This window comes from Carcharhinus amblyrhynchos, chromosome 4 (genome assembly GCF_965287045.1).
Source record: "Carcharhinus amblyrhynchos chromosome 4, sCarAmb.v2.hapA, whole genome shotgun sequence".
Classification (NCBI taxonomy): Eukaryota; Metazoa; Chordata; class Chondrichthyes; order Carcharhiniformes; family Carcharhinidae; genus Carcharhinus; species Carcharhinus amblyrhynchos.
In genome coordinates, this window is record NC_137327.1 from 90,970,523 (window position 1) to 90,991,505 (window position 20,983).

Below are 20,983 nucleotides of genomic sequence, written 5' to 3' on the forward strand. Positions count from 1 at the left end.
TGGCTGAGGCCCCGAATAACGTTTTTGTTTCGGTCTTCACGGAGGAGGACGTGAATAATTTGCCGGGTGTTAGCGATGGAAAGATGGTAGGAGTGGAGGGCCTGAATGACATTATTGTTACTAGAGAGGCAGTGCTCGAAAGACTGGAGGGACTGATTGTGGACAAGTCCCCAGGACCAGATGGAATGCATCCAAGGGTTCAGAAAGAAATGGCAGAGGTGATAGTGGATGCCTTGGTGATTATTTTCCAAACGTCGCTGGATTCCGGGGAAGTGCCGGAAGATTGGAAAACGGCTAATGTTACACTGTTGTTTAAGAAGGGTGGCAGGCAAAAGGCGGGGAATTATAGGCCGGTTAGTTTAACATCTGTTGTAGGAAAAATGCTAGAATCCGTGATCAAGGAGAAAATAGCGAGGCATCTTGAGGAGAAGTGTTTGGTAGGGCAGACGCAGCACGGTTTCGTTAAGGGGAAGTTGTGTTTGACAAATTTATTGGAGTCCTATGAGGATGTGTCTAGGGCAGTGGATAGAGGAGAGCCGGTGGATGTGGTGTTTCTTGATTTTCAGAAGGCGTTTGACAAGGTGCCTCACAAGAGGTTATTACAGAAGGTCAGGGGGCATGGAGTTGGGGGTAGGGTGTTATCGTGGATAGAGGATTGGCTGTCAAATAGGGGGCAGAGAGTGGGGGTCAATGGGTGCTATTCGGATTGGCGGTTGGTGACTAGTGGAGTGCCCCAGGGGTCGGTGCTGGGGCCTCAGTTATTTACCATTTATATAGATGATCTGGAGGAGGGGACTGAGCGTATGGTGTCGAAATTTGCTGATGACACCAAGATTGGTGGAACAGCAAATTGTGCGGAGGGTGTGGAAAGTCTGCAGAAGGATCTAGATAGGCTGGGCGAATGGGCCAGGAACTGGCAAATGGAATTTAATGTTGGCAAATGTGAAGTTGTCCACTTTGGTAGGAATAATGGTAGGAAGGACTATTACTTACGTGGCAAAAAAGTGCAGCATGAGACGGTGCAGAGGGACCTCGGGGTCCTTGTGCATGAATCGCAAAAACCCAGCTTGCAGGTGCAGCAGGTGGTCAGGAAGGCGAATGGGATGTGTTCTGTCATCCTGATGAGTTTCATGCAACAAAGCTATGTGAACTTTTTCCTTCTTAAGAAAAGACAATTTTTTTCTTCTGAAGGATGATGAATTCCCCATATATTCCGGGAACAAATCTTTAAAGTCATTACATTAGAGGCAGCATTGATGCATACAATATCTTTTCCCATAGTCTGTCTGTACCACAACAGGTGAAAGAGATTTTATTGTCCCGAAGCAATAGAAATACAAAAAATACACAAACCCATAGTTCTAGTGGTGGGAGGGTTTTCCTCCTGAGGTGTGCAAATTCGTAGGGCCTTACCCAGTACTTGCGTAGTAAACCACTTGCCCACTTTTCTAAGTTGGCGCTACTTATTTTAACTATAATTGGAATAAAGGCTATCAGGTTAGGGCTAGGATCACAGCGCCAGGGATCTGAGTTCAATTCCGGCCTTGGGTGACTCTATGTGGAGTTTGCATGTTCTCCCCATATCTGAGTGAGTTTCTTCCAGGTGCTGTGGTTACCTCCACAGTCCAAAGATATGCAGTTTAGGTGGATTTTCCATGCTAAATTGCCCCTTAGTGTCCCAAGATATGTAGGTTAGATGGATTTATAATGGTAAATATGCAGGGTTACAGGAATTGGGCAGGGCAGCTGGGCCATGATATGATGCGCTCTCAGAGAGTACAGACTCGATGGGCTGAATCACCACCTTCTGCACTGTAGGGATTCTATCATTCTATTAATGCAAGATTATAAATTGAGAAAATGGATAAAAATCTACAGCCCTGGTACTATACAACCCACGTAATACATTCCTCAAACACGATAGGTACGGTATGGAGTGCATTCCATTAAGGATAAATAGAAGTGCCTGGTTTCAACAGGATAACGTGCAAAATTCTGCCTTAGTGTTCACTCACAGAATTACTCCTGTCAATGTAATAAATCACATTACAGGATCAATTAAGAGATGAAGTTACAGGGGATACATTCAAGGGTTAATAAGAAACCAAGAACTGCGGAATTCAACTGGCGAGATTTGCCTCAGCAATTGTTCTCATCGATATCAAAAAAGAAGCCACTACAGGATCAATACAAGGATGTTAATATAGGTACAATCCAGGATTAATGATAAACTGTGGATCATGTTCTGAACCATTGCTTTCCACGGAATTTTAAAAAACTGAAGCCTCAGCAGGATTGTAGAATGTCTTAATGGATCTTTTGAGAATAATTCTCAGGATAATGTAGGACATACTGGAAGTCAGATGCCTTCAGATGTTTTCTCACCTCATTAGACCCCTTACGCCTTTGCAGTATCGCAACTGAGAAGTCTTGGAAGAAGGAAAATTTTGTTCCATCATAGAGCCAAGTCCCACCACACCGTCTAATACTCTTTTGTGATTCTGCAGTTATGAAAATGCATGGTAATAGGCCATGGATGCTGATTGTCCCCAGGCCTCAAGGATAGGACACAATCTACCCCTTTAAGCTTAATATGCATTGCCTTTGTGTCAAGATTAAAAAACATGGTAGCAGCTCTCAAACAATTTAATAGGAAAGTTATCCTCTGCTCCCTCTGGACTGAGGATTCTACCTTCTGCTTCACTGAGTCTCTGACCAGAACTTCGCAGTTCAGAGTGAGCCCTGATATTCTGTGTCAAAATGCTGAGTTTGTTGTCAATAACTCCAATAATATTGGCAATCACCACCTGCAATGGCTTGAGACAGCCAGACTCAGAGCCTGCACCTCAACCAGGTCACCATGTTGAGGGCCCAGCTGCATTCTGGATGCCTCCCACTACTTTTTATCAAGGATTTTCTTGACACCCCTCAGCATTTGTTACCAAAATGCCACCAAAAATCTTTCTAGGTCCTAGCACAAAGTATACACCTTGAGGTGTGCATCAGGATGAAAGATGGGTTTAAAAAATGAATAGAGTTGTGACTATTCCTGTGCTTGCATCACGTGACCCCCTAAAAGATGTTGGTTGATGGTATTCCATTGAGACAGTATTGGAGCTCCTCTTATTTAATACATGAAATAATGATACGAACATAGGAATTTATAAAACAATATTAAACTTCAACAATTATATCAAAATAGGAGAAATTGCATATTGCAGCAACGTTTGTGAGAGGTAGCAAAAATGGCAAGGATAGAAGAGAAACAAAATTGGCAGATTTTTAATAGATGCAAATTAGTGTACCCAACATGAAGTCATGTGTTTTGGAAATAATAGCGAAATAGGTATATCACCCATATTGGCCATTTTTTGATGACTATTTTCAGGGAGCTATCTATGCCAGTGCATCACTGTCCTTGTTTAATACCTAATTAGGAGTGAAAAGCTATCGTTTGCTGTAACATAAAGAACATGTTCCTCAAATCTCTACCTAAAGTTGCTCAAGGTCAGCTTTAAAAAAAAATTAGACTGAATCTTTGTTTCTGTTCCTGCTACAAATTGGATCCAGTAATGTCTACACACTGCATCAGTGATTTCAGCACCACATTCGCAGTGCACATTTACATATAGATCACAAATGAGTCACGTACACCTCTGGACTAGTTTTGGAAAGGAAAGGGAACTTTGGGTTTTTCTTCTAAAGTGCAGGAGGAATTTTTTAAAATAACATCACTGTAGAAATTGGTAGGAACTGATCTTAAAAGTCTCTATGTCTCATCCATAGGTGAAAACAATCCAAAGAAATAGATGTTCAAAAAAATTGGTATCAGAATTAAGTGTTATGTTAATTTGCAAAGCATTCAAAATAAAAGTGGAGAGCGGTAAACATTAATAACGATTGAAAGATGGCTTTAATGAAGTTGGAACATAGATTTAAACAGCACTGTAAACAAAATTATCCCAATTATTAGAGATAAGGTAAAAGGACAGTGTTAGACAGGGCTATCATAGCGCTAAAAAGTGAAGGTATCTTTGCATTAAGACAGAATCCATATGCATAGAGTTAAGAAATAGATAGAGAAATTGGACGACCTATAATGGTGCACATTATAGATCGCCCAGTGTATGAGATGGTATAAATAGGCCTTGAGATAGTTTAGTGAGCTGGGTGAAAATAATGGATGGCAGGATATACTTTTTGAATTATCAGAGAGCTTGGGGAGACTATTGTTTAGGAAGGATAGGCAGGAGGAAAGAGGGGGTGGCGTAGCTCTGCTGATTAAGGATAGTATCAAGGTGGTAGCAAGGGATGATATCGGAGCCAAAGAGCAGAACGTGGAATCGTTGTGGGTGGAGATTAGGAACAGCAAAAGGAGGAAGACGCTGGTGGGTGTCGTCTATAGGCCCCCGAATAATGATCTGGAGGTGGGGCGGGCTGTTAACACGCAAATAAGTGCGGCGTGCAGGAATGGGACGGCAGTAGTTATGGGAGATTTCAATCTGCATATTGATTGGTCGACCCATGTTGGACGAGGTGGGCTCGAGGAGGAGTTCTTGGAATGCTGCCGGGATAATTTCCTTGAACAGTGTGTGTTGGAGCCGACGAGGGAGCAAGCTATCTTGGATCTGGTGCTATGTAATGAGGCGGGTAGAATTAGGGACCTTGCGGTGAAGGATCCTCTTGGAGAGAGTGATCATTGTATGGTGGAGTTTCTGGTGCAGATGGAGGAGGAGAAAGTGGGTTCCCGGACACGCGTCCTTTGTTTGAATAGAGGGGAGTATGGTAGGATGAGAGAAGAATTGGCGAATGTGGACTGGGGGAATGTGTTGGAAGGTAGGTCTGCTGAGGAGCAGTGGAGGATCTTTAAGGAGATCTTTCTTGGTGCTCAGCAGAAATTTATTCCGATGGTTAAAAAGGACAGTAGGAAGAGAGGTAATAAGCCGTGGATAACGAAGGAGGTGAAGGAAAGTGTTAAATTAAAAGCGGAGGAATTTAGAGTAGCTAAGAGCAGTGGGCGAGAAGAGGATTGGGAAAGGTTTAAATGTCAACAAAGATTGACAAAGAAGTTGATAAAGGAGGGTAGGAGAAGCTATGAGGCTGGGCTAGCACTTAATATAAAAAAGGATAGCAAGAGTTTTTATAAATATATAAAAAGGAAGAGGCTGGCTAGGGTGAACGTTGGTCCTTTAGAGGATGAGAAAGGGGAGCTAGTGGTAGGGGATGGGGATATGGCGAAGGTCTTGAATAACTTTTTTGTTTCTGTCTTCACGGAGGAGGACGTGAATAATTTGCCGGGTGTTAGCGATGGAAAGGTGGTAGGAATGGAGGGTCTTAATGACATTACTGTTACTAGAGAGGTGGTGCTCGACAGACTGGAGGGGCTGATTGTGGACAAGTCCCCAGGACCGGATGGAATGCATCCGAGGGTTCTGAAAGAAATGGCGGAGGTGATAGTGGATGCCTTGGTGGTTATTTTCCAGACGTCGCTGGATTCCGGGGAAGTGCCGGAAGATTGGAAAACGGCTAATGTTACGCCGTTGTTTAAGAAGGGTGCCAGGCAAAAGGCGGGGAATTATAGGCCGGTTAGTTTAACGTCTGTGGTAGGTAAAATGTTAGAATCCATCATTAAGCAGGAAATTGCGAGGCATCTTGAAGGGAATTGCTTGATAGGGCGGACGCAACACGGTTTCATTAAAGGGAAGTCGTGTCTGACAAATTTACTGGAGTTCTATGAGGATGTGTCTAGGGCAGTGGATAGAGGAGAGCCGGTGGATGTGGTCTTTCTGGATTTTCAGAAGGCGTTTGACAAGGTACCTCACAAGAGGTTATTGCAGAAGGTCAGGGGACATGGAGTTGGGGGTAGGGTGTTAGCGTGGATAGAGGATTGGTTGTCAAATAGGAGGCAGAGAGTGGGGGTCAATGGGTGCTATTCGGATTGGCGGATGGTGACTAGTGGGGTGCCCCAGGGGTCGGTGCTGGGGCCTCAGCTATTTACCATTTATATAGATGATCTGGAGGAGGGAACCGAGTGCAGGGTGTCGAAATTTGCTGATGACACCAAGATTGGGGGAACGGCAAATTGTGCGGAGGGTGTGGAGAGTCTGCAGAAGGATCTAGATAGGCTGGGCGAATGGGCCAGGAAATGGCAAATGGAATTTAATGTTGGCAAGTGTGAGGTGGTCCACTTTGGTAGGAAGAATGGTAGGAAGGACTATTACTTACGTGGCGAAAAACTGCAGCAGGCAACGGTGCAGAGGGACCTCGGGGTCCTTGTGCATGAATCGCAAAAACCCAGCTTGCAGGTGCAGCAGGTGGTCAGGAAGGCGAATGGGATGCTGGCCTTCATAGCGAGGGGGATTGAATATAAAAGTAGGGAGGTCTTGCTGCAGCTGTATAGGGCATTGGTGAGGCCGCAGCTGGAGTACTGTGTGCAGTTTTGGGCGCCGCACCTGCGCAAGGATATTTTGGCCCTGGAGGGAGTGCAGAGGAGGTTTACTAGGCTGATACCGGAGTTGAGGGGATTGAGCTATGAGGAGAGGCTGAATAAACTAGGCTTGTACTCGTTAGAGTTTAGAAGAATGAGGGGAGATCTCATTGAGACGTATAAGATGATGAATGGGATGGATAGGATAGAGGTGGAGAGACTCTTCCCGCTCAAAAAAGACAGTAGGACTAGGGGGCACAGCCTCAAGATAAAGGGGAGGCGGTTTAGAACGGAGTTGAGGAGGAACTTCTTCACTCAAAGGGTGGTGAATCTCTGGAATTCTCTGCCCGTTGAAGTGGTGGAGGCTGCCTCGCTAAATATTTTTAAGAAGCGGGTTGATGGGTTTTTGATAAGAGAAGGGATTAAGGGTTATGGGGAGAGGGCGGGAAAGTGGAACTGAGCCACGACAGATCAGCCATGATCTTATTGAATGGCGGGGCAGGCTCGAATGGCTAGATGGCCTACTCCTGCTCCTATTTCTTATGTTCTTATGTTCTTATGTTCCCCATTGCTTTCTTAGTGACAATGCTTTGACAATGGTTGACTTGCCAAACAAACAATGAATATTCTTTTCTCATGTAGTATAAATTGTTGTGATCATTTGAGATTTGGCACTCTTGCGTTTTATTCTGATGGTGCAAGACAAAAGACTTTGCAATCTCACACAATTCAGCCATAATTAAGTTTGGTACTACCAAGCAACTGAACCTTTGGGGATTAATTAAGGACAACCAACATGGATTTGTTAACAGCAAATTTTGTTCAATAATTTTAATGAATTTACTTAAACATCAAAAAGGTTGCATTCTCCTAAGTTATAACATTGCCTGTCTCTGACCCTGCCACACACCATTTGCTGTGGAAACTCTTACCATGCTTTTGTCACCTCCCACTTCTCTATTCCAAAGCTCCTTTGGCCATCATTGTATTCTTCCCTCTCTAAATTGTAGCTAATCCAAAACTTTATTGCCATATCCTATCTTATTCCAAGTTTTACTCGCCCATCTACACTATGTATTGATATATATGGGCTCTCATTCCCCCAATACTCAAATGCTAATTCTAATCTTCGTATTTAAATCTATTCTTTGCCTCACCTCTGCAAGTTTAAGTTTATTTGTTAGTGTCACAATGAGGCTTACATTAACACTGCAATGAAGTTACTGTGAAAATCCTCTAGTCACCACACTCTAGCGCCTGTTCGAGTACACATAATTTAGCAAATTTTGCATGGCCAATGCACCTTTCCAGCATGTCTTTCAGACTGTGGGAGGAAACCAGAGCACCTGGAAGAAACCCACGCGGACACGGGGAGTCCATGCAGACTCTGCACAGACAGTGACCCAAGCCAGGAATTGAACTGTGAGGCAGCAGTGTGATGCACCATTGTGCCACCATACCACCCCTTCTGCATGCTTGTATAACATTCTACATCCCTACAATGTCTGAGCATCTTTCTTGTGTATCACTTAGACCTTTAACCTTTATCACTGGTGGCTGTACATTCTATTGTCTAGAACTTTCTGTTAATCTTTATTCTTCCATGGGACATGGGCATTGCTGGCAAGGCCAATATTTGTTATCCATGTCTAAGAGCCTTTGAATTGAGAGCAGTTAGGTCAATCACTTTTGTTGTGGATGTGGAGGAACATGCAGGCAAGGATTGCAGCTTTACTTCCATTAGTGAACAAGAGTGGGCAGGTATGCACAATGATCGGTGGGGGGGTGGAATTATGCAGGGGAAAGCTCCTCCCAGGATTGGGGGTTCATGAACTGGGGAGCTCTGCAATGGGGGAGTTTTGCAAGGTAAGGGGGCATGTAGTTGGGGGGGGGGTGGGGGGGGGGGTTATATATCAGGGTCTGCCAGAGGACTCATGTGGAGGGTTCTCATGGCCCAATGACAACGATCCATGGGGGTGGGGGGGTAGCAGTGCTGCTGATGATAGTGAGGGGAGGGTGTCCTACATCCATGGAGCAGAGTGGGTCGGGGGAGAGGTGGTGAGAGGAGGTCACTCAGTTCTGTAGCAGATTAGGCACTCGAGATCAGACATGTTGGTTGGGTGCATTGATCATGCTAAATTCTCCCTGAACAGGTGATGGAGTATGGTGACTTGGGAATTTTCACAGTGACTTCATTACAGTGTTAAGGTAATCCTACTTGAGACTAATAAATGAAAACTGTAAAAAAAACTTAAATTTTATCTGAGCGCTCTGAAGCCAGCTTCCCCAGCATACTTAGGTCCCCCCCAGCCCCTCCCCAGGGTAGATCAGCACAGGAAGTGATTGGCGAGAGGTCAGGTGGGGGAGACTGGGAGATCGAGGACTCTGTACAGTGGCGCCCAAGCACTCTGCAGCCAACTTCACTGGTGAGCTTAGGCTTGAATCACATCCAGGCTCTTTTGTTGCACTTAGTGCCGCAAGATTGCAACTCACAAATTGCCAAAAATATCCACCCAATTCTCTCACATTTTCTCGCTCGTTTGGAGCTTAGAATTTTTGTAAGATTGTGTCCTAAGAATTTTTTTTCGGAATATTCTGCCGACTGTTTCTGAATTTGGATTGTGCAGTCTGAGCATGTGTAATAACCTAATTTCCCAGAATGCAGCAGTCCTCATTCGGTCAATGACATTCTAGCAGTTTCTACCGAACTATTCTTCAAATTATGCAAAGAAATGCTATAGGACAAACTTTAGTATTTTTACTGAGGAGAAAATGTTACTGATTTATTTTTAAAGTGCACTTATTGTGAGGGAAAGTTAAATGACTGATTACATAGCTGTATTTTCTTTTGGTTTGTAAACTTCAGAAACTGCAATAAGCTAGAAGAGACAGATGGTGTTTTGCATCATGGTAATTGAGTTGACTTGAAGCAAACAGCCTCTAATGATCTTAACTGTTATCACCTGGTATGTTGTGAGAAAATGTAAACATTCTAATTATTAGCAGGTGTCAAACACCACATTTCTTCTCTTTTCATTTGGTTAAATTTAATCAAAAACTGGAATTTTGAAGTCTCTTAATTGTCACCTATGCTTTGTTATAAGGAATTAGAATTTTTTAAAAATATATTGAGTTGAACCTTCAGAGAAGGGTCAACCACCACCAGATTGCCACCCTCCTCCCATTGACTTGTAGCATCTGCATTTCTCACCCAAAGTTCAGAATCGGGCCTTTTCAGAAATGTAGAATGTACCTGTTCTCGAAGTCCTCCCTTGTGGTGCAGGATTGTTGAGATAAAGCCAAGCTATGTCCCCTTTTATGGCATCAGCTGTTGTATTCCAGCATGTTTAAAAGGCCCAAATCAACTTTGATAATCTAAGAAGAGAAGGCAGGTGAGTGAGGGGATAAGGTGAGTGAGTAAGGGAGTAGGGTGACAGATAAGTGCATGAGCACGTAGGGTGGCAATTGGGTGTATGAGGGGATAGGTCAGAAGGCGGCAAGGAACAAGTTTAAGTTTTTTTTAAAGTTCTCATTTGTTAGTCACAGTAGGATTACATTAACACTGCAATGAAGTTACTGTGAAAATTCCCAAGTTACCATACTCCAGCACCTGTTCAGGGAGAACTGAGCATGGTCAATGCACCCAACATGTCTTTCAGATTGTGGGAGGAAACTGGAGCACCTGGAGGAAACCCACGCGGACACAGGGAGTCCATGCAGACTCTGCACAGTGACCCAAGCCGGGAATCGAACTGAGGCAGCAGTGTGATGCACCATTGTGCCACCATACCACCCCTTCTGCATGCTTGTATAACATTCTACACAGGGGGAACATGTGTTCTCTGCACAAACAGGACCCAAGCCGAGAACTGAACCTGAGTTCCTGGCACTGTGAGCCAGCAGTGCTAAACACTGTGCCACTGTGCTGTCCTATCCCCTCAGGAGTGTAGTTGGGTGAATAGTCAGGGTGTAAGTAATATAGTTACCCAGGAGCTATAACTGGTTTTGATCCTTCTAACCTCTCCAGTTTAAATTCTTCCAGCATTTTTGGTAAGTGAGTTAGAACAATCTGAAGGATTTAACTCTAAATCAGAGTTCCAGAGGGTTCCAAATGCATTGGAATTCCCTTCTGGAGGTTCAAACTTCCCAGACAATTCCCATGTGTGTCAATATCTAGGGACTTCGGAAGAGCTCCTGTTGCATCTTTGAGTTAACTCTAGAATATGACCAACTGGAGATCGGAAGCTCTGGGCCATTATCTTTTAACCATGTGAGAATGCAGAGGGAGATAGACAAACACAGATGAAGGATTAACCATCAAAGCAAGTGCTATGCTTAAAAAGATCTCTTGAAGTCAAAAACCATGATGCCGTGCATAGAATTCCCCAAATATCCCTCTCTACTCTGGTCAAATCTGTTGCCTTGCCTTCTGACAGACAACAGCAAACTGTCTGAATATCTGTTGTAAGTATTAGGAAAGCATTCTTTATTAGTGCATCTCTGTGAGAGACTTTTCTTGAATGCTCTTGAGATGTTTGTTTCCAGAGCCAGTGTCCTCATGGCAGAGTCACGTGACTATGGCAAATCATTTAGTTCGGGCAGCATTGCATTTGTGGGGGAGGGAGGCCTGAGTGGGGATGGGGCTATGATGGGAGGGGGTGTGCGCAAAGATGCAGGGGGGATGCTTATGCAGGAGTGGAGGGCTCTCTGCAAGTGGGGGGCTATGCAAAGGGGTGGACAACAGTAGGTATTGCCAGCCCAGGTTGGGAGGAGGCGGTGGTGCTAGTGGTGAATGCAGGAGGGGGTACTCATTGGGAGTATCCTGATATCCCAGTGCTGACAACCTGTGTTAGTGTGGTGGAAAGCATGCCAGCAATGATGGGGTGCGGTTCAGATGGCAGGAAGTGTCCTAGATCGCTGTCAGATCGTGGTGCCCTGCACCCGAGGAGTCTGCAGCCTGCCTCATCGGCTTACTTAGGCTCTGCTCTCCTCCATCAGTGTGGATGTCCCTAGTGTCAAAAAAACTAAGTGTGGGAAGATTATAGTGCCGAACTCACCCAAAACACTGGTACGGTGCACACTCATTTTCAGACTTGTATGACAGAATTTTTTCAGAAGATCATCTCCACCATTTTTGAGATAAACTTTCAGATTTTAAAAAATGTTTCCCTTTTATCTCAGCAGAGAAAAGACAGATTTGTTTCATGATCCTTTGTGGCTGTTGAGATGTCAGAGTTATCCACATATACAGGCTGTTCACTAGTATTGACACTGTTTATTCTCCTAGTTAGCTTGTGTGCAATACATTGTGCACATAGCCTTTCAATCATGCAGGTATCTTAATGGTCTGTGTGTGCTTTAACTTTGGCAGTACATTTGGGTGATGTTCCTTGTCTGCAGAGTGTCACTGCCATGTCCCTTGTTGCCTTGATGACTTGTTGTTCCATTTTGATCGTTGTGGACTGAAAGATCTTTGGCATTGATAGTACAGCTTGTGAGATCCCTGACTGCTGTTGAACACATATGTCTGTGATTGCATCTAATCAAGATGTCCAGAGAGCTGGATGGCAAACCTGCTACATTTGGATTAAAATGTCTATCATCCTCACAGGCAAATTATTCAAATATTGAATGCTAAATTCTTACATTTGGCTTTGGAAATTATTTGTTTCCAGAGACAGTTATTCAATTCAAGACAGATTACAAACTCCCGGAAAAAATCTGGAGAAAACCACTTACTAGTTAGTACACTGCCTCGACTCCGAAGCTTATTATTAAAGATTCAAGGTTATCTTTGGGACTTTGGTGCGGCCAAATTCCTCTCCAATTCGATTTTCAAGTTTGCTGACAACACCACTATAGTGGGTTGGATCTCAAACAATGACAAGACAGAGTATAGAAATGAGTTAGAAAATCTGGTGAATTGATGCAGCGACAGTAGTCTGTCCCTTAAAGTTAACAAAACGAAAGAGATTGTCATCGACTTCAGGAAGCGTAAAGGAGAACATGTTCCTGTCAACTTCAACAGGGAACCGGAAAGGGTTGAGAGCTTCAGGTTTTTGGGTGTTCAGATCACCAACCTGTCTTAGTCCACCCATGCTGACATGAAAGTTAGGAAAGCCCACCAATGCCTCTTTTGCAGAAGACTAAGGAAATTTGGCATGTCAGCTACAACTCTCATCATCCTTTACAGATGCATCATAGAAAACATTCTTTCTGGTTGTATCAACTTCTGCTCTGCCCAAGACCACAAGAAACTACGATAGGTCATGAATGTAGCCCAATCCAACACACAAACCAGCATCCCTTTCATTGACTCTGACTACACTTCCTGCTGCCTCAGAAAAGCAGCCAATATAATTAAGGACCCCAGGCATCCTAGACATTTTCCCTTCCACCTTCTTCCATTGGGAAAAAGGTACAAAAGTCTGAGGTCATATACCAACTGACTCAAGAACACCTTCTTCCCTGCTGCCGCCAAACGTTTGAATGGAACTACCTTGCATTAAATTGATCTTTCTCTGCACCCTAGCTGTGACTGTAACACTACATTCTGCACTTTCTCTTTTCCTTCTCGATGAATGATACGCTCTCTCTGTATAGCATGCAAGAAACAATACTTTTCACTGTATGCGAATACATGTGACAACAATACATCAAATCAAATTACATATTATAACATGGTAATAAAATGGTTCTATCAGACACTGAAGAAACTGCTTATCCCTGGAAAGGCAGGAACAATTCCACTCGACTTTCAGGTTGACGAAGTGTCGATAGTTCTCAATTTTGCGACATCCACGTTACGACAAACGGAGCATATGACATTTATAATTTGACACCCCATTTTGACTTTCCCACACTGATTTCAACTTCATGCAAAATCTTACATGCACATTCAGTTACTGTTCCAACAGTTTGGAGAAACCCAAACTGGGTTTCCTCCGGGTGCTCCGGTTTCCACTCTCAGTCCAAAGATGTGCGAGTTAGGTTGATCAGCCATGCTAAATTGACCCTAGTGCCAGGGGGTTTAGCAGGGTAATTATGGTGAGTTACACGATAGGGGCTGGATGGGATTGTGGTCGGTGCAGACTCAAATGGCCTCCTTCTGCACTGTAGGGGTCCTATGATTCTATGGTGCAAGAGATATTTCTTCTTCTGAGAAAGTGTAGAACAATTACTATGGAACCAAAAATAGACTTAATTAAGAGGTCTAAAAAGGGTGAATTCTTTGAGCTTTGGAAAGCCAGGGTCCCAGGCTGGCACTGCCCCTGACCACACAGGCAGCCTCAATGGCCTCTGGACCCATTAGAAAGGCCAGTCCCTATTGATGTCCAAGGCTCACTAAACAGATATAAAGCAGGTCATCAATATTTAAGTCGGCCTCGTGCCTTTCCCCGGTGCGTAACTGGTGAAGTCACAATAAATGGCTCGTGAACATTGAAATGTTGGGCTTGGTTTTGCTTTCTTGTCCCCCGTTGAAATTTCCCGTCCTGCTATGCTACTCATCCAGCACAGCAGGGTTGGAAAATTGGTCTAAAGAAACAACGGTGAGAATTCTAATGCTCATTCTTTTAATGAATGTAGGGGGTGGTTCATGTGTTTTACAGCCAGCGTCATCAAGGTCTTGGGTAAAGCTGTCCGTGCTGATGAGGAGCAAGCTTGTGTCTTCTCTGAGGCATTGGCTGGAATCATTGAAGAGAGTGGGTATTGTGCTTGGCAAGTTTTTAACGTTGACCACTATTTTGGGAAAAAATGCCATGGAGGAAACTATGGAGATGATTCTCCCAAAAGTGCTGAACTGCTGGCAAAACTGTTATAAATCCCGATTTGTTTTCTCAGTGCAGCTTCTCACCTGAATCTCCGCACTCTGTGCACTGCAGAGGTCCCAGTTGTGAATATCTTTAAAAACCCGGGGGCGGGACCTACTCCTGCTGGAGTTTGACAGTTCTGGAACTATGCGCATGCGCAGTGGTCCCGCTCTATTAGACTCCTAGTTTGCTGGCCAGCCCGAAACCACCACAGTGCTGCCCCTCCAGTCCCCCCTCCCACGGCCCGATCGCAGCCCCCACAGCAATTCCCTGGCCGACACTGACCACCCCCTCACCCCCCATCCTGTCTTGGAGCACCCCGATGCACAGCCCAAACCCCCCAGCAGTGGGGAGGTGCCCCACTCACCACTGACACCCCCTGGGTCAGGCCCCCCTGCATCCCCAGCAGACCAAACCCCCCCAGCCCGCCCGCCCCAATCACTGTCCCCACCTCCAGCCCAGACTGATCCCCATGCAGAATGACAGCAGGATCCCCCCACCTCCAATAATTGCCCCTAGGCTCCACCCACAGTAGGCTCATACCCTTGGCACTGCCCGATGCATGGCGGGCATCGCCAAGGTGCTTCTTGGGCATGGGCATCTTGCCCCTTGGGCAGTGCCAGGGGCACAAGCTGGCACTGCCAGAGTGTCCGTGCCCTGGGAGCACCAGCCCCCGCTGTCTGATTCTTTGGAGGGTCTTGATTGCTCTCTCTTCATTCCAGCGGGGTCTCCCACTAGTTCCCCAAATGTGGGGAGCTAGTCGGAACTCCGTCAGAACAAAGCCCTCCTGGAGGGATCGGAGATTCAATCAGGACCTGAAACTTCCCGTTAATGAACTGCTAAGCATATTTAAAACATATTAAAAAAAGATTCAAATTACTTACCTGTCTTCCTGTCAGTTTCCAGCTGACTGTTCGCCGGATCTGGGAGATGCATTCCCGGTGCATGCGCAAATCACGAAACAAGACTGGCGACGCACATCTCCCAACCCAACCCACCAGAAAAGTTGCAGATCACAATGGGAGAATCACGGCCTATGGGGGCGATTCTCCCAAAAGTGCTGAATTGGTGGGAAAACTAAATCCTGACTGTTTTGTCAGTTCACCTTCTCACCCGAATCTCTGCACTCTGTTCATTGCAGAGGTCCCAGTCGTAAATATCATTAAAAACCCATGGGGGTGGCGAGAGATATTCACGCCAGACTCTGACAGTTCTGAAACTCTGTGCATGCGCAGTGGTCCCGATCTGTCAGACTCTGGGTTGTGGGCCAGCTCAATTGCTGGCCAGCTCAGGACTTCCGTAGTGCTGCCCCTCCCCACAGCCCAATCACGGCCCCCACAGCAATTTCCGGTCTAGCCCTGACCTTTCCGCAATTCTGGAGCACCCCGATGCACGGCCCCCCCCTCCTCCCCCCCAACCCCTCAGCAGTGGCGATTTCTCCACCCTCCACAATCGCTGCTCTCATCCCATCCCCAGACCGATGCTGTCTGCAGAGTGGCAGCAGAACCCCTACTTCCACCGATCGCCCCTAGGCCCTGCCCCCTGGCAATGCTCCATGCCTGGTGGGCAGTGCCAAATGTCCCCTGGGCATGGGCACTTTGCCACTTGGACAGTGCCAGGGTGCCCATGCCAGGGGGCATCGCCCAACCCCCGGGGGGGGCCCGATTTCTTCCGAGTTCTCCTGCTAGTTCCCCGAATGTGGGGAGCTAGTCTGAACGCCGCTGGAAAGAAGTACTCCAAGCGGAGCGAGAGATTCAATGGGGACCTGAAAGTTCCTGATAATGAACTAATAAACATATTTAAAATACATTTTAAAAGATTTAAATTATTAACCTGCCTTCCCACCGGTTTTCAGCATGATCTGACCGGCAACTATTTGCCAGCTTTGGGAGATATGCATGCATTCTGGTACATGCGCAAATCTTGGTTCAAGGTCAGAGACGCACACCTCCCACCCCAACCTGCCAGAAAAGTTGTGGGTCGCGATGGGAGAATCGCGGCCTATATTGCCAAAGAGGAGAAATCCATCCCAAGATACAAAATTGCTAAAGATAGGTTCACCCATTTGCTCAGTGCCAATGCTGCAAGTGACTTTCAATTTAAATATTGGCTTGTGTACCATTTGCAAAACCCTACAGCCTTTAAAGGATGTTCCAAGGCATTTCTGCTAGTGATATGGAAATCCAATCATAAGGCATGAGAGTCTTTGATGACTGGTTTAACCATCATTTTGTGTCAAATGTCAGAGATTATTGCAGCAGAAACAACCTTGAATTTAAAGCCTTGTTAACCCTTGACAATGAATGACCAGAAGCAACCATCCTTGCTGATGTTCATTGTGATAAAGTAATATTTCTGCTCCTCCACTACCACCTCACTGTTTCAACTCAGAGTGGGGTAATTGCATCCTTTAAGGTCCACTATCTTAGGCACACATTTGCCCAAGCAAACAAGGCAACTGAGAAGGAAGGTGGACCAACTCTGAAGAAATTCTGGAAGGGCTTCAGCATTTGCTATGCAGTTAAGAACATAGACAAGGCATGGAATGAAGTCATACATCAAATCTGCATGTTTTTGGATAAAATTGTATCCTGAGTTTGTGTACATCTTCCAAGACTTTACAGGCATTGGTGGAGAGATTACCAAAAATGTTGCTGAAACGATCAAAGATCTCGACTTAGCCATTGCATCAGAGGATGTTGATGAGTAGCTGGCATCACATTCTGAAGAATTAACTGTTGAGGATGTCATGGAATTAAAACAGCAAAAAATGGCGGCAGAAGATTTACCCAGTATCAAAGACAGTCCTCCTCGTAAAGTCTTAAACAGCACAAATGTTGACTGAGGTATTTCAACATTTGTAATCTGCCACGTTCATATTTGAGAAAAATGACTCCAACATAATGCGTGTACAACATTCCCCACAAATGAAAACCTTTTCTGTAAGGTTACCAGGGTGGGAAGGCCCAGGGTCAGACCTCTTGCCTTGTTATCAATTGAGGCTCTTAAGATGGTGACTCATGACCATTTAAAGGCTCATTTTGCATCCAAGAGTCCTTTGTTCAAAGGCACGCAGTACCTGATAGAGGGATGAGGCATTGGGAGGAGGGAATGGGGTCATTGAGAGCCACCTCGCCTGTGAACCCCGACCTTGCAAAAACCCTCCCAACATTGCTAATCACTAATGTCTGGGTTTTTCTATGATAGTTGGCCTCCAGTGGCTGCTGTTCTGGCAGAAACTAATGACTCCCTAATGACGCTGATGAGCAAATACAGTTTCCAGTCTCTGATCAGCTAGCTGCTCTGTGGATGAAACTTCTGCCCCAGCATCCTGTTATCGGGGAAGGCCTGCCATTAGCTACTTAAGTACTATTTCTGTCTGAGTGTGGGCAGTAAGCCTCAAGATGCCATTGTTGTGTAAGTTGTGCTATCCATCAAAGGAGTTGGATTTACAATAGGAAAGAGCATTGGTTATGGAAAGTAAAAATTTACTGAGGTGAATATGTCATTTGTTGTACTTTCTGCTACCTTCCTATGAAGCATCACGCAGCATTCCACAGCTAATATGTGCAATGGCTGCACGATGCATTACAGAATGGAACTTGCATTACAAATTGCATGGGAATTGCAGATGAATTCTGTGGAGGTCCCACAGTCATGGCATAATGTGTTGTTATGCTGCACAATTGTCCAGAATTGTTGTACGTTATAATGTTATTCCATTGTATTACAAATACCAATGAACTTTTTAAAAATGGCAACATTTTCTTGGGCGGCATGATGGCTCAGTGGTTAGCACTACTGCCTTACAGCACCAGGGATCTGGGTTTGATTCTGGCCTTGGGTGACTGCCTGTTTGTGTGCAGTTTGCACCTTATCCCCATGTCTGTATGGGTTTCCTTTAAGTGCATTGGTTTCCTCCCACAGTCCAAAGATGTGCAGGTTAGATGGATTCGCCATGATAAATTGCCTGTTAGAATGCAAAGATTTGTAGGTTAAGTGGATTAGTCTGGTAAATGCATGGGATTATGGGATTTGGGTGGATGAGAGTGCCTGAATGGGATGCTCTTTCGGAAAGTCGGTTCTGACCTGATGGGCCAGATGGCCTCTTTGTGCACTGTAGGGATTTTATGGTTTTGATTTGATTACATACAGTGAAAAGTATTGTTTCTTGTGTGCTATACAGACAAAACATACTATTCATAGAGAAGGAAACAAGACAGTGCAGAATGTAGTATTACAGTCATAGTTAGGGTGTAGAGGAAGATCAACTTAATGCAAGGTAAGTCCATTCAAAAGTCTGAAAACAGCAGAAAAGAAGCTGTCCTTGAGTCAGTTGGTACATAACCTCAGATTTTTGTATGTTTTTACCGAAGGAAAAAGCTGGAAGAGAGTATGCCCACGGTGCATGGGGTCCATAATTTGCTGGCTGCTTTGCTGAGGTAGCAGGAGTGTAGACAGAGTCAATGGATAGGAGGCTGGTTTGTGTGATGGATTGGGCTACATTCGCGAACTTTTGTAGTTTCCTGGGGTCTTGGGCAGAGCAGGAGTCATAGCAGCTGTGATACAACCAGAAAGAATGCTTTCTATGGTGCATCTGTAAAAGTTGGTGAGAGCCATAGCTGACATGCTAAATTTCCTTAATCTTCTAAGAAATAACTCTGATTAAGAATAGTTCAGTTGAGGAGATTTATGCACACTGTCTAATTGGGTAAGTTGAAATGTCATCAAATGTCATCCTGTGAATTGAAAGGATACATCTTCAGTCATAGACAGTTTTCAAATAGGTAAGATTTTTACGTATGTGTTCATTATGTCCACACATTGAATTACTGAGCTAGAATTTAACTTCCTGCACATGTGGCTCACATACCATTATAAAGGTTTTGAACATAATCTGTCATGGCTATTCTAATTTGTATCCCAAGTATGTGATGTTATTGTCCCCATGTCTTTCCTAATAAAATCACAGTAAAATGGGGCCTGCAAATGATGAATTCTGGTCCAAAAGAAAAACCCTAAAAATTGCATAACCATTTGTATCTGGGAAAAAAAAGTAATTATGCATTTCTGATGCAGATCATTTATTAGAGCTGTGGTTTCCAGTGAAAAGAAAATAGAACATTACAATGCAGAAATTGGCCACTTTACAATGCATGTCTGTGCAGATAGATGCCTCCACGGAGACACCTAGTCGAATCCCATGCTCTTGTTCAGTCTCTGTACTCGCTTATATATCATCATAAAGTAATTGGCTAATTTCCCTTTAAAAAATTGAAGCAAGCTGTTGCAATAACAATTTGTGGTCAAATGTTCCACATCCTAACATGGCTTTGTATAAGGAATTAATTTTCCTAAATCTAGTCTATTTATTTTTGCAATTATCTTATATTTAGTTCATATTTTTGTCTTAATGACCAATGGAAAAAAAATTATGATTTACGTGAAAATCTTGAAGATCCCTATCATGTTATTTCTTAACCTCCTCAGTTCCAGAGAGAGAGAGAAACTTGTCATGTGCATCTTTCTGGATCAAAGACCTTACCCCTGAAATTATAACTTATGTTTGCTAAATTTGAGTGTCAATATCCTGAAAAAAAGTCTATTTTACTTCACAATCCCTGTATAGACAAGCTGCTTTTTAAAAAATGTAATATTGCTCAGTATTTTGTTTAGGTTTCCTGTAAATCTGTTTCTAAAAAGGCCTTTACATTGCAAATGATAAAATCTGAAATTGCCACAGTAATTAATTGCAAAAGTGTTTTTTTGGCAAAATTATTTTCAGACTGGCTCATAATGATTTATTTCTGAATATTTTACCATCAGCTAACATCTTGTGACTATACTAGATAAATGGAATGAATTAGAGCATCCTATTTATATTTTTTCTTTGTAGACACTGAGCGTGCAGTGCAGTTACTTGCAAAGTACTGCAGGAATCTTCCAGAACTAGAGGAAGAACAACTCCAAGTGGCAATTGGGAAAATCACAAACATTTTCAAAAGTGACTTATTCCGAGCACTATTAGGTAACTTTTCTTACTTTATGTTGATATTAGAGTTAACTTTTTGTCACAACTTTCTGACTTGCACTTCATGAGAAGCTTCAAGATTTAGACACATGGCATTTGTTTTTTGAGAAGTATGTATGGTCATAGAGGCCAAAGTAAAGTCTGCAGTGTGTGCGCACACTTCTGGTGTGAATTGCATTGGATGACGTTGCTAGCATGTGCAGAGTGATTGCCAGAAATGTACAGAATAAGAGCATGGAGCTAATCAGTGTGTAATGCTGAACATGCACTCAGCAACAGGAAAGACCTCAACTCACACACCACCCAGCCACCCACCCTCCAACTAGCACCATTTAAAGGGATTATCAAGTGATTTTAGGTTAATAGCTGACTGATTTCTGCTACTCATTGCTTTGAAAGTAAAGGTGCTTGGTGCATTAGATTTTTGATAAATTTGCTAAAATCTACAGGGAACGTGCTGAAAGAGCTAGTCCTGACTTCAAGGTTTCTGCATACACCAATTGCTTTTGAACATGGATGTACTAGCCCACAATCTTCAAATAAAGTATGACTGAGAATGAACAGAGCAGGTCAAGCTGGACAAGCAGGGAGGGGGGGATGGGCTCTCATCATTCAACTAAGACTGTGTGGTCAACTTCTTCTTGAACACAATTTGTAAGTTTGCTGATGACACCAGCATAGTGGGTCAGATCTAAAACAATGATGAGATTGAGT

At 44.1% G+C, this 20,983-nt stretch overlaps 1 protein-coding gene across 3 annotated transcripts in view; it reads left to right on the top strand.

The window, feature by feature from the left end:
- dlg3 (discs, large homolog 3 (Drosophila)) overlaps positions 1-20,983 on the top strand; it is a 496,785-nt gene that overhangs the window by 1,827 nt on the left and 473,975 nt on the right. For all 3 annotated transcript variants that reach the window (XM_080187527.1, XM_080187526.1, XM_080187525.1), the window contains exon 2: positions 20,135-20,266. In XM_080187527.1, the coding sequence (XP_080043653.1) occupies positions 20,135-20,266 (132 nt within the window). The remainder of the gene's footprint in view (positions 1-20,134; positions 20,267-20,983) is intronic.